A 16,831-nucleotide genomic window follows, 5' to 3' on the forward strand; every position below is an offset into this window, starting at 1 on the left:
TTAATTTTATCATTTTGTGTTTGTTGCGAAGATCGCACCCGAAAAATATGAGGCCTTATGGCAAGCAGCTTCAATTAATGGGAGGTAAAATCGAAAAGAGAGCCAGAAGGAACTATTTTGGCTACCATCATAAGGTATACAGAGAATTTAAATGGGTAATACTCCCTGTAAATTCCTATCAACAAACCGCAGAAATCTCTGGAACTGTGTCTAGCAAATTTTTTTTAAAAAAAACCTAGAAAGCTGTTTTTTATTCCATACACAACCAGAGATTTCGGCTAGTCGTTCACAAGAAATCTTTTCAGAACTTTCAATAGCAAATTGTAAGCCGTCAGCTGAGGAAAATGGCCTACAGTGTCCAGAATTTTAACCCTGGCATGCCCGTTAAGATTTCTCTTCATGTAATAGGCCACGGAGTTTGGAACTATAGGATCTCTTTTGGACTGGATTATAGTGCAAGGCACCAAAACTTCAGGAAGAATGCTTCTCCAATCACTTAAAAACACAGCTTTAGCCACACTGAGCGCAATCCTGGGTTTCATTCTCCTCAGGCTGTTTTTTAACTCTGTTGTTGCTCGAGTGTTGTTCATACCAATAGCTGTCGGAGCAAAAGCTTCAACCCAGCTCGTGTAATTCTGATGCATGTGCTTAAAGATAGCGTTGATCTCTGATCTCGTAAAGCCCCCATTGTATCCCTTTTCATCAAGGTACCTGCAAATCGACAACATCATAGTTCAGGCTACGAAGAACAAAAGATTGTGGTTGATGGAAGCTGTATACTGAAAGAACATATAGCTCTAGAGAAAAGAGAAGACACCTCGGAGAGCCACCGAGTAAAACAAGGTGCTGGAAGAGTTCAGGACGCTTAATTGAAGCAATGCATCCGATCATGGCAGACATGGAATGGCCTACGAGGATTGTCTCGTTCACTCTCAATTCATCAAGAAGGTTCACCATGTCACTTGCATACCCTTTGAAACTCGAGTATTTCTTTGGATTATAAAGGGCGGGGCTAACATTTGCAGAGAAAACCAAGTCAAAAACCACCACCTTGAAGTAACAAGCAAGATAAGGTATCAGGTGGTGCCACACGCTCTGGTCTGCACCATAACCATGAGCCAGGACCAGCGTTTCAGTACCATTGCCGTAGATCCTACCATTTAGGGCTTCAAAAGTACCTCCTCCATAACCATGCTCATGATATAGCACATCCATTTCTGTGCTTTTTGATGCAACAGCGAAGCAATGCCTAAAGACTAGAAAGATTTGTCAGTGTTTTGTCTTCAATTTCCTCTCCAGTATAAATACTAAAATATGAAGTAGGCCTGCCAATCCGTAGATCGAAAAGTTCATGCATTCACTTAATTAAATAAATTAAAAATTATATATATTAATAAATAATTTTTTTATTAATAATAACTAAAAATAAAATTAAAAGATAAATATAAATCAAAATATTTAATCTTGAAAAATAAAATATTTACCCATTATGTTTACTGAACTTTTTATTTATTCAATTAAATAATAATAAAAATAGATATACATATTAAATTGACTGAATATAATTAAAAAATATTATACAAGAGTATACATATTAAAAATATTATACTAAATAAGTTTTTTTATTTTGTAAAATAAAACATACAAAAGATGAAAAAAAATTATAAAAGAATCATAATAATCTTTTCAGAAATTAAATACAACTAACACTGTGTTAAAAAGTTTTTATCTAATAACTTTCTCATCCATATATTTCTTTTCTTTAATAAGATTAGGTTCTTCATCCATAATTTAACACGTTCTATATAGCATTAAGTAGGATATTGCGAATGCAGTGATAAAATGGAATTTAATAAGATACATTGAAAATAACATCAACTAATAATGGATAAATAAAAAAAGTTAAGCTTTTTAGAGTGTGAGGCGTAAATATTCTCTGACAAGAGTATTAAATTCAAGGGTATAAAATGTTTTGAAAGTTTGACTAGCATGTTTAACAGTCAAATTTTGGGAAGTGGGAGACCCAGGGCCCTGGCCACAGCTTGAATCCGCCACCAGACTCACCATGCATCCACGCTCGGAATGCCCTGTCTCTGTAGGTATTTCTTTCTTTGCATTTAACCTTCGAATCTATTCCAGTCCAACGAGAAATAATAGCATAAATCAAAAGGTGTAAATCTAATTTTCTTATAATGATAATAACAATTGGCATGGAAGATTCAAGCTTTCAAAAATTCTTATCGTCTAGGGTTCAACTCCACACTCTTGATGGGAATGAAGCCTTGCTCATGCGAGGAGTGGGTAATGGCGTGTGAGCTTCAGGGGATGCTATGATCCTATATCATGCCCTATAATCCTCACGAAGTCATCAAGTTTTTTCATGCATATGGGATGAAATTCAGGCTACTCAATCTCCCAAGATTGGATTGGTCGAAATGTTGACTAAAGGAATGATACGAATTAATGCAGCGATCCCAGATGATAATGGACTAGCTAAGGGATTTGATGCTTTGGTGTCCAACACCATTTCTTGCTTTAATTTGATGTTATGGCAGTTTCATTTTCCTTGCAACTGCACCACCCAAGAAGACGATGTTCATACAGTGATGTATACTTTTCTCATGCACAGGTGATACCTTCGTCATCTCTTATTCCACACCAGGACAGAAACATAGAGTCACGACACAGCAATTAACGAGCAAAGGATTTCGCCAAATTTATTGGGCTAAGAAGTTCCATCTGCCCAGAAATATGACTGTTGAAACTCAAAATGCAAATGAAAATAATTTATGGATGCTTTATGCAGCATATCAGTTGCGTAGGCAATATGATCCACCAGAAAGAAATGGAGTTTTTCTTCTGGGTCGTTTCCTTTCCCCATTTGTTATCCAGCTTATCTGTACCAAACAACAATTGAGCTGTGAAAACCTGGCCTTAACGAAACGATGATAAAGACCTGATTAAATTTGCAAGTGAGTGACACAAGCAATGCTGTCAGCAATAAGCAGTAGTTGTGCTTTTATGGGCAAAAGAACACCACCATAAATGCAACTCAACCAACTTGCCGCCCCAGGGTTTACTGCTGGCTGTTGTAAGAGCTTTTTGAATTGAATGGCGCTGCTAGTAAAGGGCCGCTTTCTGCTACTACTGTACCATCCTCATTCAATATCCTGGGTATACAAGATATTTACATTTATTTCTTGGTGGCTACGCGCAACAACCAAGACAAATTGGGCAACTAGCTTTCAAAATGAAAAGAAATGGAGAGTTAATACTGCAGCAACAGCATACTTTTAGAATTTATATTTCTCAACTGTGACATTTAATTCATTTAATTGATGTTGTTGTTGAAATTAATTAAAATTTTATTAGTGAGGATGAGGCTATTGTATCTCCTAGTAACAATTAAATTTCATGACATGTTGTATTTATAAATCACAATAGGTTATTGTTATTTTAAAATATAATAATTATTTTATAACATTTAAAAATAACGATGTTTAATAAATATTGTGCTTTAAAAGTACTTTAAGGTGAAAATATGTTATTTTACTGAATTTTTTAAAATAATATTATTCATACAAGACTTTTAACCTAATTAAAAAAGAAAACCCAACAACCAACCTTACCACTATTTCTTTCTTTCTGCAAATGATCATAAATAATAAATAAGATTTGCTTCAATCTTAATGTCAAATTTGTTAGCGGTTTGGCGTTGTCAGTTATCTTGATGGAAGGAGAAAGCAGTGTTGAAAGAAGCCACTTGAAGCTGTATCTAGGAAGGCAGATTGGTCTCAACTGTATCCATATATACAAGTCTCCAACTGTCTTCTATGCCATTAAAGTGCTTGGCATTTTAAAAGTGATTTTTTAAAAAATTAATTTTTTTATTTTAAATTAATTTTTTTGGATAATTTCATATTATTTTGATATATTCATATTAAAAATAAATTTTTAAAAATATTATTTTAGTATGTTTTAAAATAAAAAACACTTAAAAATTAACCGTCGTTAGTTTGCTAAATACCCTTATACATATAAAAATTAGATGATACAAAATAATTTTGTATAATTTTTAATTTTTTTAATTTTTTATATTTATTTGTAAATGTTTTATTAAAAAATATTATGTATTTTTTATTTATTTTGATTATCGTAATTTAATTTTAGTTATCATAATTCAATTTTAATCTCGTATCAAAAACAAATGAAAGGAAAAAAAAAAAGGAAAAAAAATTCTTGTCTAAAAAAGAAACAAAAATTGCTAAAAAAGAGAGTTTTTTTAAAATCAAACTTTAACTTTGATTTCCGTAATTTTTCTAAATTTTTATTATCTGGAGTGTTATTATAATTTTTGCATAATTTTTATTGTCGCTTAAAAAAACCAATAACAAGAAAAAAGAATCTGAAAAACAACAAGCACCAAAACAACACCGTTTTAAACTGAAAAATCAACAATCTTGGAGGATCAACTTTTTTTAAAAGAAACTTCCTCCTCCAAGAGAAATGACGCAGTTTTGAAAAAGAAAGAGAAGCACGAAAACGACACCGTTTTAGTGCACGTCCTCATCATCATCCTTTTTTCTATACGGCACCCGTTCCCAAATGATGGAATTTTATCCTTCCGTCCACACACCCCAACATAGCCCACAAAAAAAAAAAAAAAAAAAACCCAACCCATTCCCTTCCCTGGCATCCCCTCCTCCATCGTCACCACTCTTTTCCATGTGAAAACATTGCAAAATGAGGCTAAAAAAGGCTGGCTGGTCGTACTTTAGGGGCTATGATTCTTCCTCATAGACTCATCAAGCCACCTATAAGAGTTTCTAGAAGACTGTCCCTAAATATAAATAGTGAAAGAAAGACAAAAGAAGGGGACCTGAGATTGAGAGAGGGAAAAAAAAAAAAGGGAGTTTCGAGCTTGAGGCATTGAAGTTTGTTTGAATAAGAGCTAAGAGAGGGGAGAATCACATTAGAGTTACTATTCATAAGTTGTTAATATTCATTAATGTATTTTCGTTTCATTTTTATAGGTTTCGTATTTACATTAGCTTCGTTTTTTAAAAAATTAGTTTCCTTTCTTTTTTAACTTAGTGTAAAAACAGGTTACTATTTAATGATAAAAATAACGTACATTATACTATTCATTCATGATTACTACTTCTTTTGACTTCACTTTTACATATTTTAGTTAGTTTGGTAAAATTATGCTTCTTCTTTTTTGCATGCGCGTGTAAAAAACTATTTTTAGAAATAAGTTAGTATTTATCTCTATTTTTTTTTATGTCCATGTTAGTTTTAGTTTATAAAACTGCACTTTTATCTTTTTATAAATAACTATAAGTAAATATTTATTAAAAAAATAAACATATCATATACAAGTTTTTATAATGTTAATGTTATGTTTTGATGAAACTTAGATTTTATCATTTAGATCAATGTGTGCTATAATTTTTAGGGATACATATGATATTTTTAACTTCAAAATAATTTTAAAATTGAGTTGATGAGTTTTCATTACATTAATGCCTCCTAGTTTTTAGAAATTGATGTAGGTTTAGCGTGATGTTTTTGATCTAAAATAAGTTTATTAATGAGTCAATAAGTTTTTTTTTTCCAGTTATCTTCATATTTTGATTAAATTTAAATTTTAATAATTAGGTTAATATTATGTTCCATATTTTTTAGGGGTCAATGTAGATTTATCATTATGTTTTTAATTTTAAAACAAGTTTAGTAATAATTCAATGAGTTTTTTTTGTCTAGAGAGCAATATAGGATCACAACAATACTAGTTTATCTCATTTTACGAGAATTTGTTGAGTTGTGAGACTCTTGATTCATGATTCAACACTAGCTCAATAATCATTTATTAATAATAAATAACTTGTAAATAAGTTTGGAAGGATAGTTAATGGTATATTTAAAATAAATTTAGAAAAACACATGACTAAAATAACTTTTCATTTTAAAGAATGTAGTGAAAACATTTATTGAATTCAGGTAAAAGATTTCATGGGTTGTGACTTTTAGAGATTAGACAATGTTCGCGAGATTTGTCTGATTTTTTCTTTATTTAAATTAATATTTTCTTGTTTTATCCTATTTTTGCGATTTGTTTTGTTATTTTTTGCCTTTTGAATCATTAGGGTTAGCCCTCAACAATTTTTTTATATTTTATCTCTATCAATTTTTAATATACAAATAATATATCAAATTATAAATGGTATTCAATTTCACCCCTTGTGATTTTTTTAATCTTTTAAATTTGGTTTTCATTTCTTTAATAGTAATTTATTTTGTTTGTGATCATTTTTATTTTATCTTTTAAATTTCATCATTTTCAAGTTTTTTTTATTAATATTTTTTATGTGATTTCATTCTTTAAAATTAAATCTATTACAAGTTAAATTTTTTTATTGAACCCAATTCTAGGATTTTCAAGTGGTAGGTTTGAGAGATAAAATTAGATTTAAAAGGTTCGCTCGGGTTTGTTTAGTTTTTCGGTTTGCTTAGTTTTGTTTTCTATTCTCTTTAAGCTTATTTTCTTTCTCTTTTTTAATTTTTTGTTTTGTTTTATTTTTATTTTTTATTTTTTTGGGTTTGACTCCATTGAGTTAGCCATCTATATATATATTATTTCAATTTCTCTCCAGTTATTTTTTAATTTATAAATAATATATCAAATTATAAATATTTTAAAATTTTATCTTCTATACTTTTATAATCTTTTAAATATGATACTTGTTCTTTTAATTATTATTTATTTTATTTAGAATTATTAAATTTTATTCTTCATATTTCACCCTTCTTTGTTACTTTTCTTTTAAATCTTACCCTAATTTTTATTTTTTTTTGTTGATGGTTAAATTTTTTAATTGAACTCAGGTCTATAATTCAATTAGTTGTAAGTTTTTAAAATAAGATCAAATTTAAAAAGTTTACCTTTTTTTTTTTAATTTGTTTCCCTTTTTTCTTAAGCTAATTGGTAGATAGTTTAGTTTTATTTTTATTTTTTTGTGTTTTTTTCTCTATTAGGTTAACAATGAAGTTTGATAATCCAGATAAGTTTAAGTATTGTTTTTTTTTTTAGTATTTTTGTACTGTCTTAATATTAAAAATAAATTTTAAAAAATAAATAAAAATATTATTTTAATATATTTTTAAATAAAAAATATTTTAAAAAAACTGCTACCAATATTATAAATACCTTCCGAAAAAGAAAAAAGACAACTCCTTTGTTAACTTTCATGTAACGCACAACATATAAAGAGATAAGAATTCATAGAATAAAAAGAATCAACTGCGAAGACCGCTCATGGAACTTAAAAATATTTTAATAAAAAAATTGAAAAACAATCAATACTGTGCTTCTAAATACTTTATATCAAATAATCAACCACGGTGACCGCTCATGGAACTCACCATTCCACGGGACAACAGCAATATCTTCGATTGTGCCGAATAAAGGCTTCTCCTCTGTTGCCTGTACAATCCCATCTTCCCCTATTATCGCCAACTCTATTGACGTCTCCAGCAACAAAAATATTAATATATATAAATAAATAATCCAAACCCACAGCAGCAGAAATTTAATTCTATCTTCATGATTAAATAATAATAAAAGATTACAAAAATTAGCAAATTTATTTCATTTTCCTTGCACTAATAAGCTAAAAAACAACTCAAAATTTAAGTGGCCTTATTAGTGCAAAAAAACAACTCAAAATTTAAGTGACCTAAAAGGAAAGGTCTAAAAAATGTGTAATTAATGTCTATTTAGCACTTGATTATGAAGCAGTCACGCAGTTAACTAACTAAATAGAGTAAAGGACAAGTTGGTAAAACCTGAAAATTTTATCAGGAAAACCAAAAAAACTAAATTAAGCATGGTTAAAGTTGATCAAATGGCTACTTCATTATTTTTATACTATAAGAATTTGGGTTATAATCCAAATTAAAATGTCAAAAATAATTTCTGAAAAAGAACGATTTCTCTACTTCCTTTTGCAAAATATCATCAAAATTTAATTTGAAGGGATCGAGAGAGAGTGTGTGAGTGTCAAAAAATGTCTAACTCTTTTAATGTTTCAATCCAGTCCAAATTGAAACGAACATTAAGGTTTTGTTCGGTGTCATTAGTTAACTACTGGCTCTTCATAACTGGGTTTAGAGAATCTAAGATTTAATTAAAGGATTGATTTTTGACGTCAATGTCAATACCTTACTGCAGAAGAATTAAACGCTGCTCGAGTCAGTGAAGGCAATCTTTTACTTGTTAAAGCAGATTCTTTAGTTGTTAAACTACAATTTCAGAAGTAGTGCAGAAACTAATCTGTTTGCGAAATGGAAAATGAAAAAATAAATGGTTGTCATATGAAGAGGCCCTCTTGAGATGCCAGTTGAATCTGCAATCTACGAGCCTTGTGGAAAAATTCCGCGAGCAGGGCTACCCAACTAACAGGGTGGGCAACACATGAAACCTAAAATCCATGCTCTACTGCCCAGCTAGGGTTCCGAGAGCCTCCTTGAGAAGCTTCTGCGCCTCTTCTCTCTGCCTAGACAAGTGAAGGAAGAAGCGGTAAGGAGATGTTTCAGCATATTTACAATTTGAATATCACTAACGTGAATAGAAAGATGAACCCTTGTTGGTCAATAACAAACACTCCATATCATAAGAGGAAAATAACCAGGCATGGATAATACCAGCCTAGATAAAGATAATCCACCAAATGTAGAAAACACAACCAATTTACATCTAGTGATTTATGCGATCTTGCTTCTGGAAGAGGGCATTGTTGGAGGTAGTGACGCTATAGTTCAGACTATGATACAGTTCATCAAAGGAGGAAACCTTTATGCCTAATACAATGTGGAAACGTTTCTCCACCTTGTTAAATGTTTCCTTGCATATGAGATAGAAACCCTCTACCCATGGTAAAAAGTGCTCAAAATTTTTCCCAACAGTCTGCCATATCCAGACCACTTTTCAAGAAACTATACCAGCATGTTCTTTCCCCAGTCCCATGATCCTCAGTCTCAAAAGGATATAAGGTGGTTATGTTATTCAGGGTTAACCATGAACCAAAGATGTTAAAAGAATGAAAGAAACTCATTCAAGATGCCTTGGCAATTAATAAAAAAAGGACTATTATTTGCGAGAAGCTCCAAACATTAAATAAGATATTCAAGAAGATACCTCTTTATATCCTCCACGGCTTGTTTACGACGTTGTATCTGAAGCTCTAGAATATGAATCAATGTGGCCCTAGCCTGTGGGGAAACCATTCACACAGTGAATTTAATTCTCAGACAGAATCAGAACAAAGCGTGCAAGATACCTCAAAAGCACTTCACCTGATGAGGACGCAAAGAATTGAGAAGGTGATGCAAATTCTTGAAGATAAGGGAAATGTCTTCCACTCTCCTAGCATATTGTGAAGGTCTCTCAACAAGAACATCGGCAAGCTCCAAAATGTGAAGCTGCAATTCTCTATTAAGTGACCTCAGTTCTTTCTTGAAATCTACAGTAAACAAGAATATCAATCAGCCTGCAGTTTTGCATATCAAGAGACCAAAATCATTAAAAAGAAAGAAAGAACGAAAGAAAGAAACAAAGAGAAGAAACAATAACATCCATTTATGGTGAAACAACTGGATAAGGAGAGGTTTTACATCCATTTCTTACCAAGAATGTCTTTTTCTGTCCCTTTGCAGAACATTAAGCAAATCCTAGACCATATAAGGAGCTCAATATGAAAAGGATAATAGCAGGCACAATACATCCCCATACATATTTTTTTTTGGAGAGTCTAAGTAGATTTTTTTCATTTGGATTGTCCCTGTTGTATTATCAGGAACTAGAGTACACAATATAGAATGGTTATGCGCTATGCAGTTGCTTTCTAGGTGTAAGTTTTTAGCATCAAAACTCCATATAAATCACTCAAACAGCCATGTAAAGATTCCGTCGCGCAACAATCAAACTAATGGCCTAAAATTCACCTAGTGGCCTTACAGGCTCTCAACCTTCAATGGAAAAATCTTTTTAATTAAAAACGAAAACAGACACTATTTCGCAAATACAGCATGCATTAAAATTCCTCTATTGTATCATTATTATTGTGTACTTTCATAAAAAAATACAATCAAACAGCAATGAAGTAGATGTAAAACATACCAACATTTGGTCCTTTTGGGTACAGTTGTCGCACTCCCTGCTCTTCTAAGCTTGGAAGCACATCATCAGTCTAAAATAAAACAACAAAATGAAACCACCAATGAGAAACCCTAATTCCCAAAAATATAGAAACAAGGAAATTCTCTAGGCACACACACACAATGTGCAAAACTGGAACACCAACATCTCCATAAACACTAAAATCACCTTCTTTTTCATTCCCTTTCGAAGCAATTCCAAAACTGGAGCAAAAAATTCGAGAAAAATGAGAGGGAAAGAGAGATTACAGTGTAATTGCTAGCAAAACACACATAAGTGCCTTCAATAGGAGGAGGAGGTTCTGGAGCTGATTTAGGGTTTTCAATATAATCTTTGTACAGTCTGTAAAACGGTGGCGGTGGTGGAAATGTAGCTGTTGCCATTGCCGAACTCTACTCTGCTCAACCAAAAAGCACCACAAAAAAAAAAATTATTCTTCGAAAAAGTTTCTCTGAAAAACCCCAATTCCTGTTCGGTTGCCGAGAAAAATACTAGTAAAAATGTTATGGAGAAAATTCACCTGGATATTAATTTATTCAATTTCAATTTGGACCGTCCACTCGCATGCTCCCGTGATAGAAAATGTCCCTAATGCCTTGCTTTTTATGGAAAGCAACCTCAGAGGATTGGCCTTTACAGCTTAAACTTGAGGGGTATAATAGTCAATTAGTAAATCCATGGTCAACAACTAAAGGGTCGTTTATAACAGTTAACAACGTATATAAAAAAAGAGAAAAGGAGGGGGAGGGGGAGGGGGAGGGCTAAAAACTCTGCCACATACGGTGCTAAAAATAGACAGATGGAGAAAATCTCCTAAAATTTTAAGATCCCATTTGGTGATTTTCTCTGTTCAGATCTCTAAAGCATCATATTTGGAAAATAAATCCAGGTAAATGCAAATTCTAGCCTTTTGTATTCTTTGAAGTATCTTACTGTGTATGTGGTAAAATTCTTGATGTTTTTTCTTCTTAACTCATCACGAAAAGTACATTAAGGATTTATGCATAGATTTTAAAGGAAGAAGAGGTGATTTGACAATAGTGTGAAGGGTTTTTTAATGGAATTTTTTTTTAAAAGATTCCGTCGTGCAACGATCAAACTAATGGCCTAACATTCACCAAGTGCCCTTACAAGCTCTCAACCTTCAATGGAAAAATATTTTTAATTATAAACGAAAACAGACAATATTTCGCTAATACAGCATGCATTAAAATTCCTCAATTGTATCATTATTATTGTGTGCTTTCATAAAAAAAATACAATCAAGCAGCAATGAAGTAGATGTAAAACATACCAACATTTGGTCCTTTTGGGTACAGTTGTCGCACTCCCTGCTCTTCTAAGCTTGGAAGCACATCATCAGTCTAAAATAAAACAACAAAATGAAACCACCAATGAGAAACCCTAATTCCCAAAAATATAGAAACAAGGAAATTCTCTAGGCACACACACACAATGTGCAAAACTGGAACACCAACATCTCCATAAACACTAAAATCACCTTCTTTTTCATTCCCTTTCGAAGCAATTCCAAAACTGGAGCAAAAAATTCGAGAAAAATGAGAGGGAAAGAGAGATTACAGTGTAATTGCTAGCAAAACACACATAAGTGCCTTCAATAGGAGGAGGAGGTTCTGGAGCTGATTTAGGGTTTTCAATATAATCTTTGTACAGTCTGTAAAACGGTGGCGGTGGTGGAAATGTAGCTGTTGCCATTGCCGAACTCTACTCTGCTCAACCAAAAAGCACCACAAAAAAAAAAATTATTCTTCGAAAAAGTTTCTCTGAAAAACCCCAATTCCTGTTCGGTTGCCGAGAAAAATACTAGTAAAAATGTTATGGAGAAAATTCACCTGGATATTAATTTATTCAATTTCAATTTGGACCGTCCACTCGCATGCTCCCGTGATAGAAAATGTCCCTAATGCCTTGCTTTTTATGGAAAGCAACCTCAGAGGATTGGCCTTTACAGCTTAAACTTGAGGGGTATAATAGTCAATTAGTAAATCCATGGTCAACAACTAAAGGGTCGTTTATAACAGTTAACAACGTATATAAAAAAAGAGAAAAGGAGGGGGAGGGGGAGGGGGAGGGCTAAAAACTCTGCCACATACGGTGCTAAAAATAGACAGATGGAGAAAATCTCCTAAAATTTTAAGATCCCATTTGGTGATTTTCTCTGTTCAGATCTCTAAAGCATCATATTTGGAAAATAAATCCAGGTAAATGCAAATTCTAGCCTTTTGTATTCTTTGAAGTATCTTACTGTGTATGTGGTAAAATTCTTGATGTTTTTTCTTCTTAACTCATCACGAAAAGTACATTAAGGATTTATGCATAGATTTTAAAGGAAGAAGAGGTGATTTGACAATAGTGTGAAGGGTTTTTTAATGGAATTTTTTTTTGTTTTTCAAGTGGTAAAGTTTGTGTCTTTCTCAAATGCCAACAATTTTACAAGGAGATTTGCAGAAATTCACATTTGATTGCTTGAAATTAAACATGATATTGATTCTAGCATTTTAACATTCGTTTGGTACTGATTGGTGGGTGGGTATGATAGTTTATTGGCTTTAATTCATGTTTTGTGGAATGAACTTTAATGTAGGTGAAATCATAAGCATGGATCTTTCTATCAATGACGTGGAGCTTGTGCGAGAAGATGAGAAAGAAAGAGGACTCACATTTCATTGTGAACTCTATGACACAGAAATAGTTCGCAAGATAGCTCAAGCTTTTCTCCCTGGATTATCCTCGGCTTGTGTTGATAACACAACTGGGGATATGTTTAGGAACCCTGGTTCCGTGGCTTCTGATATTAGGAAAGAAATGGTTGATTATCTGACCCAGAGAAGTGAAAGTATTGTTGCGGAATCAGTTGTTCTAGAAGGTGATCTATATGGGGAGGTGTCCGACCATCCATATGATATCATTTCTAACATGGTTGATGACTTTGCGAGTTTGAAAAGGAATTTGTTTAGTCGGGTTTCAGGATGGTTACTGAGTGAAAAGAGAGAAGATAAAATAGATGATTTCGTGCAAGAGATGGAAATAAATGGGTTTTGGTTGTTGGACAGGAGAGAAGCAGTTGCACAGATTTTGGTTAAGAATGTTGACTTCAAGAACATTTTTCATTGTGATAAGAAGTTCAACACTGCTGAAGAGCTTGTTGAGCATGTTGTCCACTGTGGATTTAGGACCATGAACTGCACAAATGAGGGGTGCTCAACAGTATTTTGTGCAAGCCATGTGGAGAAGCATGATTCAGCTTGTCCATTCAAAATAATCCCATGTGAGCAGCAGTGCTCAGAAAACATCATGAGACGTGAAATGGATCGGCACTGCATAACTGTCTGTCCTATGAAGATTGTGAGCTGTCCTTTCTATGCAGTGGGTTGTCAGTCCACCATGCCTCATTCTATAATTCAGCAACATCGTTCCGACAATCTCCATTCACACGTGCTATATACTCTCAAAAGTATTCACAAGGGAGGATCAGAGGAGGATCTAAAAAAACGTGTTGACCAAATAGTGGAGGTGAGTCGTAGTTGATTATATGCTGTTTTTCTTATACAATTTTTGAACATCCATGGTGCTTTGCGGTAGCTTCCCACGTTTTTGTTTCATTATTAACTCAAAAGGCATGATCAAGAACCTTTGTCATTCCTCTTTTTCACTATGACAAATCTTGAATGGCTGTATACACTAACTTGTAATGCCACTAGTTGCTATATTAGTTTTTGAACGCATGTCTTTAAGCAAAGCCTTACCCGGTCTGGCCTTGTGAATGGACTTGAGGACATGAATCGAGGTTTCCATTCCCACACTCATACATAATTTTTAACATTTGTTGGATCAATGCTTAAAGCTTTTGAGAATTGGTTGTTTTTGTTGTTTAGAGCTTTTCCACACTGGGTAGGGTCGTGTGGCAGATGCTGTTATTTTCCAAGCTACTTTGGTATATGGGTTTTTTGCTTGTTGTTCATCAGTGGGTTTGATATGTTACGAGGGAACTGCATGATGAAATTTATTTTGATCATGGAACACCTACTGCAACGAAGTACACAATTTGTTTTCTTTTATTGTATTTGTCAAATGTGGCATGTAAAATTCCTGGCAATACTTAACCGGCAGCAACATTTTTCATGCTTTATGACAGTCATCCTCTGGTCAACTAGCAGATGCTAGGGATGCGAGATCTCTAATCCTCAAAGTCAAGGATGTTGAAGCAAAGCTTGGGCCTTTGGAAGTTAAAGCTGCTGAAAAGGTTAGTGAAGAACCCAACAAGGCTGGAGAGAACAGTAGTGAAGAACCCATTGAAGCTTTCAACAAGGGTGGTGAAGAAACGACTGAGGTAGACAAAATTGGCAGTGAAAAGTCCAATGAGACCATAAATAAGGTTGGTGAAGAACTGTCGAGCATTCAAATTTAAGGGCTTGCATGAAAGGAAGCTGGGATGCAAGTTGACACCTAATACACTTCTGCCATGCTGAAAAATTGTTTTTGCTTTCATTAAATCCCAAGCACTGTGGAACCATCCTAGTCCTGTTGAACATCAAAAGCTGATTCTCAGGAAATCGTGCTCCTCATTGCCGCTTGAGTCATCCGCATTGCACATCATTATTATAGGTAAAAAACATCTGCACATCATTCTTTAGCAGTTCACTCTGGCTGATCTCCAGAGGCAAGACAATTTCTGTGATTTAATCCGCACGAAGAATCATTAATGTATGATGGTTCTCTCCTGTCTAATAACTCCCAAATAGAAGGTCGACTCGCAGTTTCGTCCGAGCTACCAAAATTTTGCTTTAATAGGAAAAAAAATGGTATAATTTCCAAGCGTTTCGTTCAGATTGTCAAATATGCTTCCCACGTTTATTATATAAAGCTACATGATAAACAATCGTATTCCCTTGCATCCACCACAAAGCCAAATTCTGTTTCAAATTCAGAAAAGAAGAGCTGAATACCTCCTCCGAGAGGTGTTACCCCCATAATCACGACTTCTTTTAGTATGATCTGTGACTAAGAAAGAACACGAGTTTTTACAAACTAGTTACATTCCATATGATTAACAGTCTTGAACAGTCTTGAACAGCCTTGCGCAGTCAGCAAAGCAATCAATCACTAGATTTCCAGTGAAAGTTAAAATACAACCCGAATAATGGAAAATATGTTTCAAGGGTGTGTGGTGTAATTCACCCACCATAAGCACCTACTATTAAAAAAATAACCATACAGTTAGAGAGAGAGAGAGAGAGAGAGAGTTTCTGTGTCATCCTGTGGATGGAGGGTTAAACCCACAGCATGATAGCTAAAGCTCGGCTGTTCAAATGGGGCTAAGGGTTGATGGAGAAGCCTAAGCCTAGTTTCTTATCGTTGCTCTGTCCTCCAAATCATGAGCTGAAGGCTGCTGGAGAAATGGACATATAGCAATAAAATAAGAATCTGAAGTTCTGAATGCGCTATGACGTCCAATCTAGAAGCAGGGACTGTATTTCTTGAGAGTTCCAGGCAGAATCTTTTAAGATTTTGACACAATATCTGCCTTTGAATAGATTCAATCCTTCATTAATTTAGCTCTTCCACTTTCTCAATTATCAAATCAAACACATTGAAACTGAAAATTCAAGGAAATGACAGAGTCCTTGCGGAAGAATATTTAATCTCTGATGGAAGGAAAAGTATCTAGCCCGTGACCAAGTCCTTGTGGGAAATTCAGGGTTCGTATTGCCTGATGACCTTCTATCAAATCTTGTGCAAGTATTCCACAATCCACGTTAAAAGTTAAAGCCCACTTCTTATAAAAAGAAAAACTGATTTGACAGCAAACAATATCAAATGTTAGATTCAAAAGTATTCAAGAACGGTTGTTGCTACATTTTAATATTAAAAATAGTTTTAAATCGAGTAAAAGTGAACTAAGTTATTTATTAAGTTAACTAGCTTATATATATTTTAAATAAATAACTAATTAATTACTTGAATATATGCCCACCTATAAATAGACAAATGTGCTAAGATTATTAAACAAGTGAACTAAGAAGATTTTGTCCACTTCATCCCCATGAATTAGATAATGTAACTCCTAATGAGACTTTTTTTAAAAGAAATATGAAAATCTTTGCTTCAAATTAACTCTTTATGGCCTGTATACTTGATATTCTAAATATTAAAAGTAAGAGTTTGTTTGGTAAAATAGCTGGTTTTTTTTTAAAAAAAACTTTTGATTTGTAAAAAATATATTTTATATTTTTCAATTATTCTAATGTCTGATATTACAGATAATTTTTTAAAAATTTTAAAAATAAAATATTATTTAGATATATTTATAAGTAAAAATACTTTAGAAAATAAATCTTATTACAATATCAAACATATTCTAAAAGAGATAATGATAAAAAAAATAATTTTTTTAAATTATATTTCAATATAAAATATATCATGAATTATCATTTCATGTTGAATATAACATCTATGTCTCACATTTATTTTATATATAGAATAAATAAAAGCAAATTACATTGATCACCAATGCCTTGGCCACCGCATCAATTCAAAACCCATATAACACGTATTTAATTATTGTCAATTTAAATCAATGTTTATCACTTA

At 32.9% G+C, this 16,831-nt stretch overlaps 3 protein-coding genes across 7 annotated transcripts; 1 reads left to right on the plus strand and 2 right to left on the minus strand.

The window, feature by feature from the left end:
- Positions 1–50: 50 nt before the first annotated feature.
- On the minus strand, positions 51–1,302 carry LOC105136048 (probable strigolactone esterase D14 homolog). Its single transcript, XM_011041218.1, has 2 exons — positions 818–1,302; positions 51–711 (listed from the first exon to the last, which is right to left on the minus strand). The coding sequence occupies exons 1-2, from the start codon at positions 1,213–1,215 to the stop codon at positions 279–281; spliced, it is 831 nt and encodes a 276-aa protein (XP_011039520.1). The 5' UTR covers positions 1,216–1,302; the 3' UTR covers positions 51–278.
- Positions 1,303–8,188: 6,886 nt separating this feature from the next.
- On the minus strand, positions 8,189–12,069 carry LOC105136050 (mediator of RNA polymerase II transcription subunit 7a). 3 transcript variants are annotated; one of them, XM_011041224.1, is made up of 5 exons: positions 11,801–12,069; positions 11,514–11,583; positions 9,358–9,524; positions 9,200–9,273; positions 8,189–8,558 (listed from the first exon to the last, which is right to left on the minus strand). In XM_011041224.1, the coding sequence occupies exons 1-5, from the start codon at positions 11,933–11,935 to the stop codon at positions 8,498–8,500; spliced, it is 507 nt and encodes a 168-aa protein (XP_011039526.1). In that variant the 5' UTR covers positions 11,936–12,069; the 3' UTR covers positions 8,189–8,497. The 3 variants fall into 3 exon arrangements, with proteins under 3 accessions (XP_011039526.1, XP_011039524.1, XP_011039527.1); XM_011041222.1 differs by lacking the exons at positions 11,514–11,583; positions 11,801–12,069 and adding exons at positions 10,181–10,250; positions 10,468–10,736; XM_011041225.1 differs by lacking the exons at positions 8,189–8,558; positions 11,514–11,583; positions 11,801–12,069 and adding exons at positions 8,591–9,038; positions 10,181–10,250; positions 10,468–10,737.
- Positions 10,952–15,045, plus strand: LOC105136049 (TRAF-like superfamily protein). Of its 3 annotated transcripts, none has more exons than XM_011041221.1 (3): positions 10,952–11,108; positions 12,825–13,753; positions 14,376–15,045. In XM_011041221.1, the coding sequence occupies exons 2-3, from the start codon at positions 12,839–12,841 to the stop codon at positions 14,646–14,648; spliced, it is 1,188 nt and encodes a 395-aa protein (XP_011039523.1). In that variant the 5' UTR covers positions 10,952–11,108; positions 12,825–12,838; the 3' UTR covers positions 14,649–15,045. The 3 variants fall into 3 exon arrangements, with proteins under 3 accessions (XP_011039523.1, XP_011039522.1, XP_011039521.1); XM_011041220.1 differs by lacking the exon at positions 10,952–11,108 and adding an exon at positions 12,284–12,441; XM_011041219.1 differs by lacking the exon at positions 10,952–11,108 and adding an exon at positions 12,494–12,677.
- The last annotated feature ends 1,786 nt before the right edge of the window (positions 15,046–16,831 follow it).

Source organism: Populus euphratica, unplaced genomic scaffold (genome assembly GCF_000495115.2).
Source record: "Populus euphratica unplaced genomic scaffold, PopEup_1.0 scaffold156.1, whole genome shotgun sequence".
NCBI lineage: Eukaryota > Viridiplantae > Streptophyta > Magnoliopsida > Malpighiales > Salicaceae > Populus > Populus euphratica.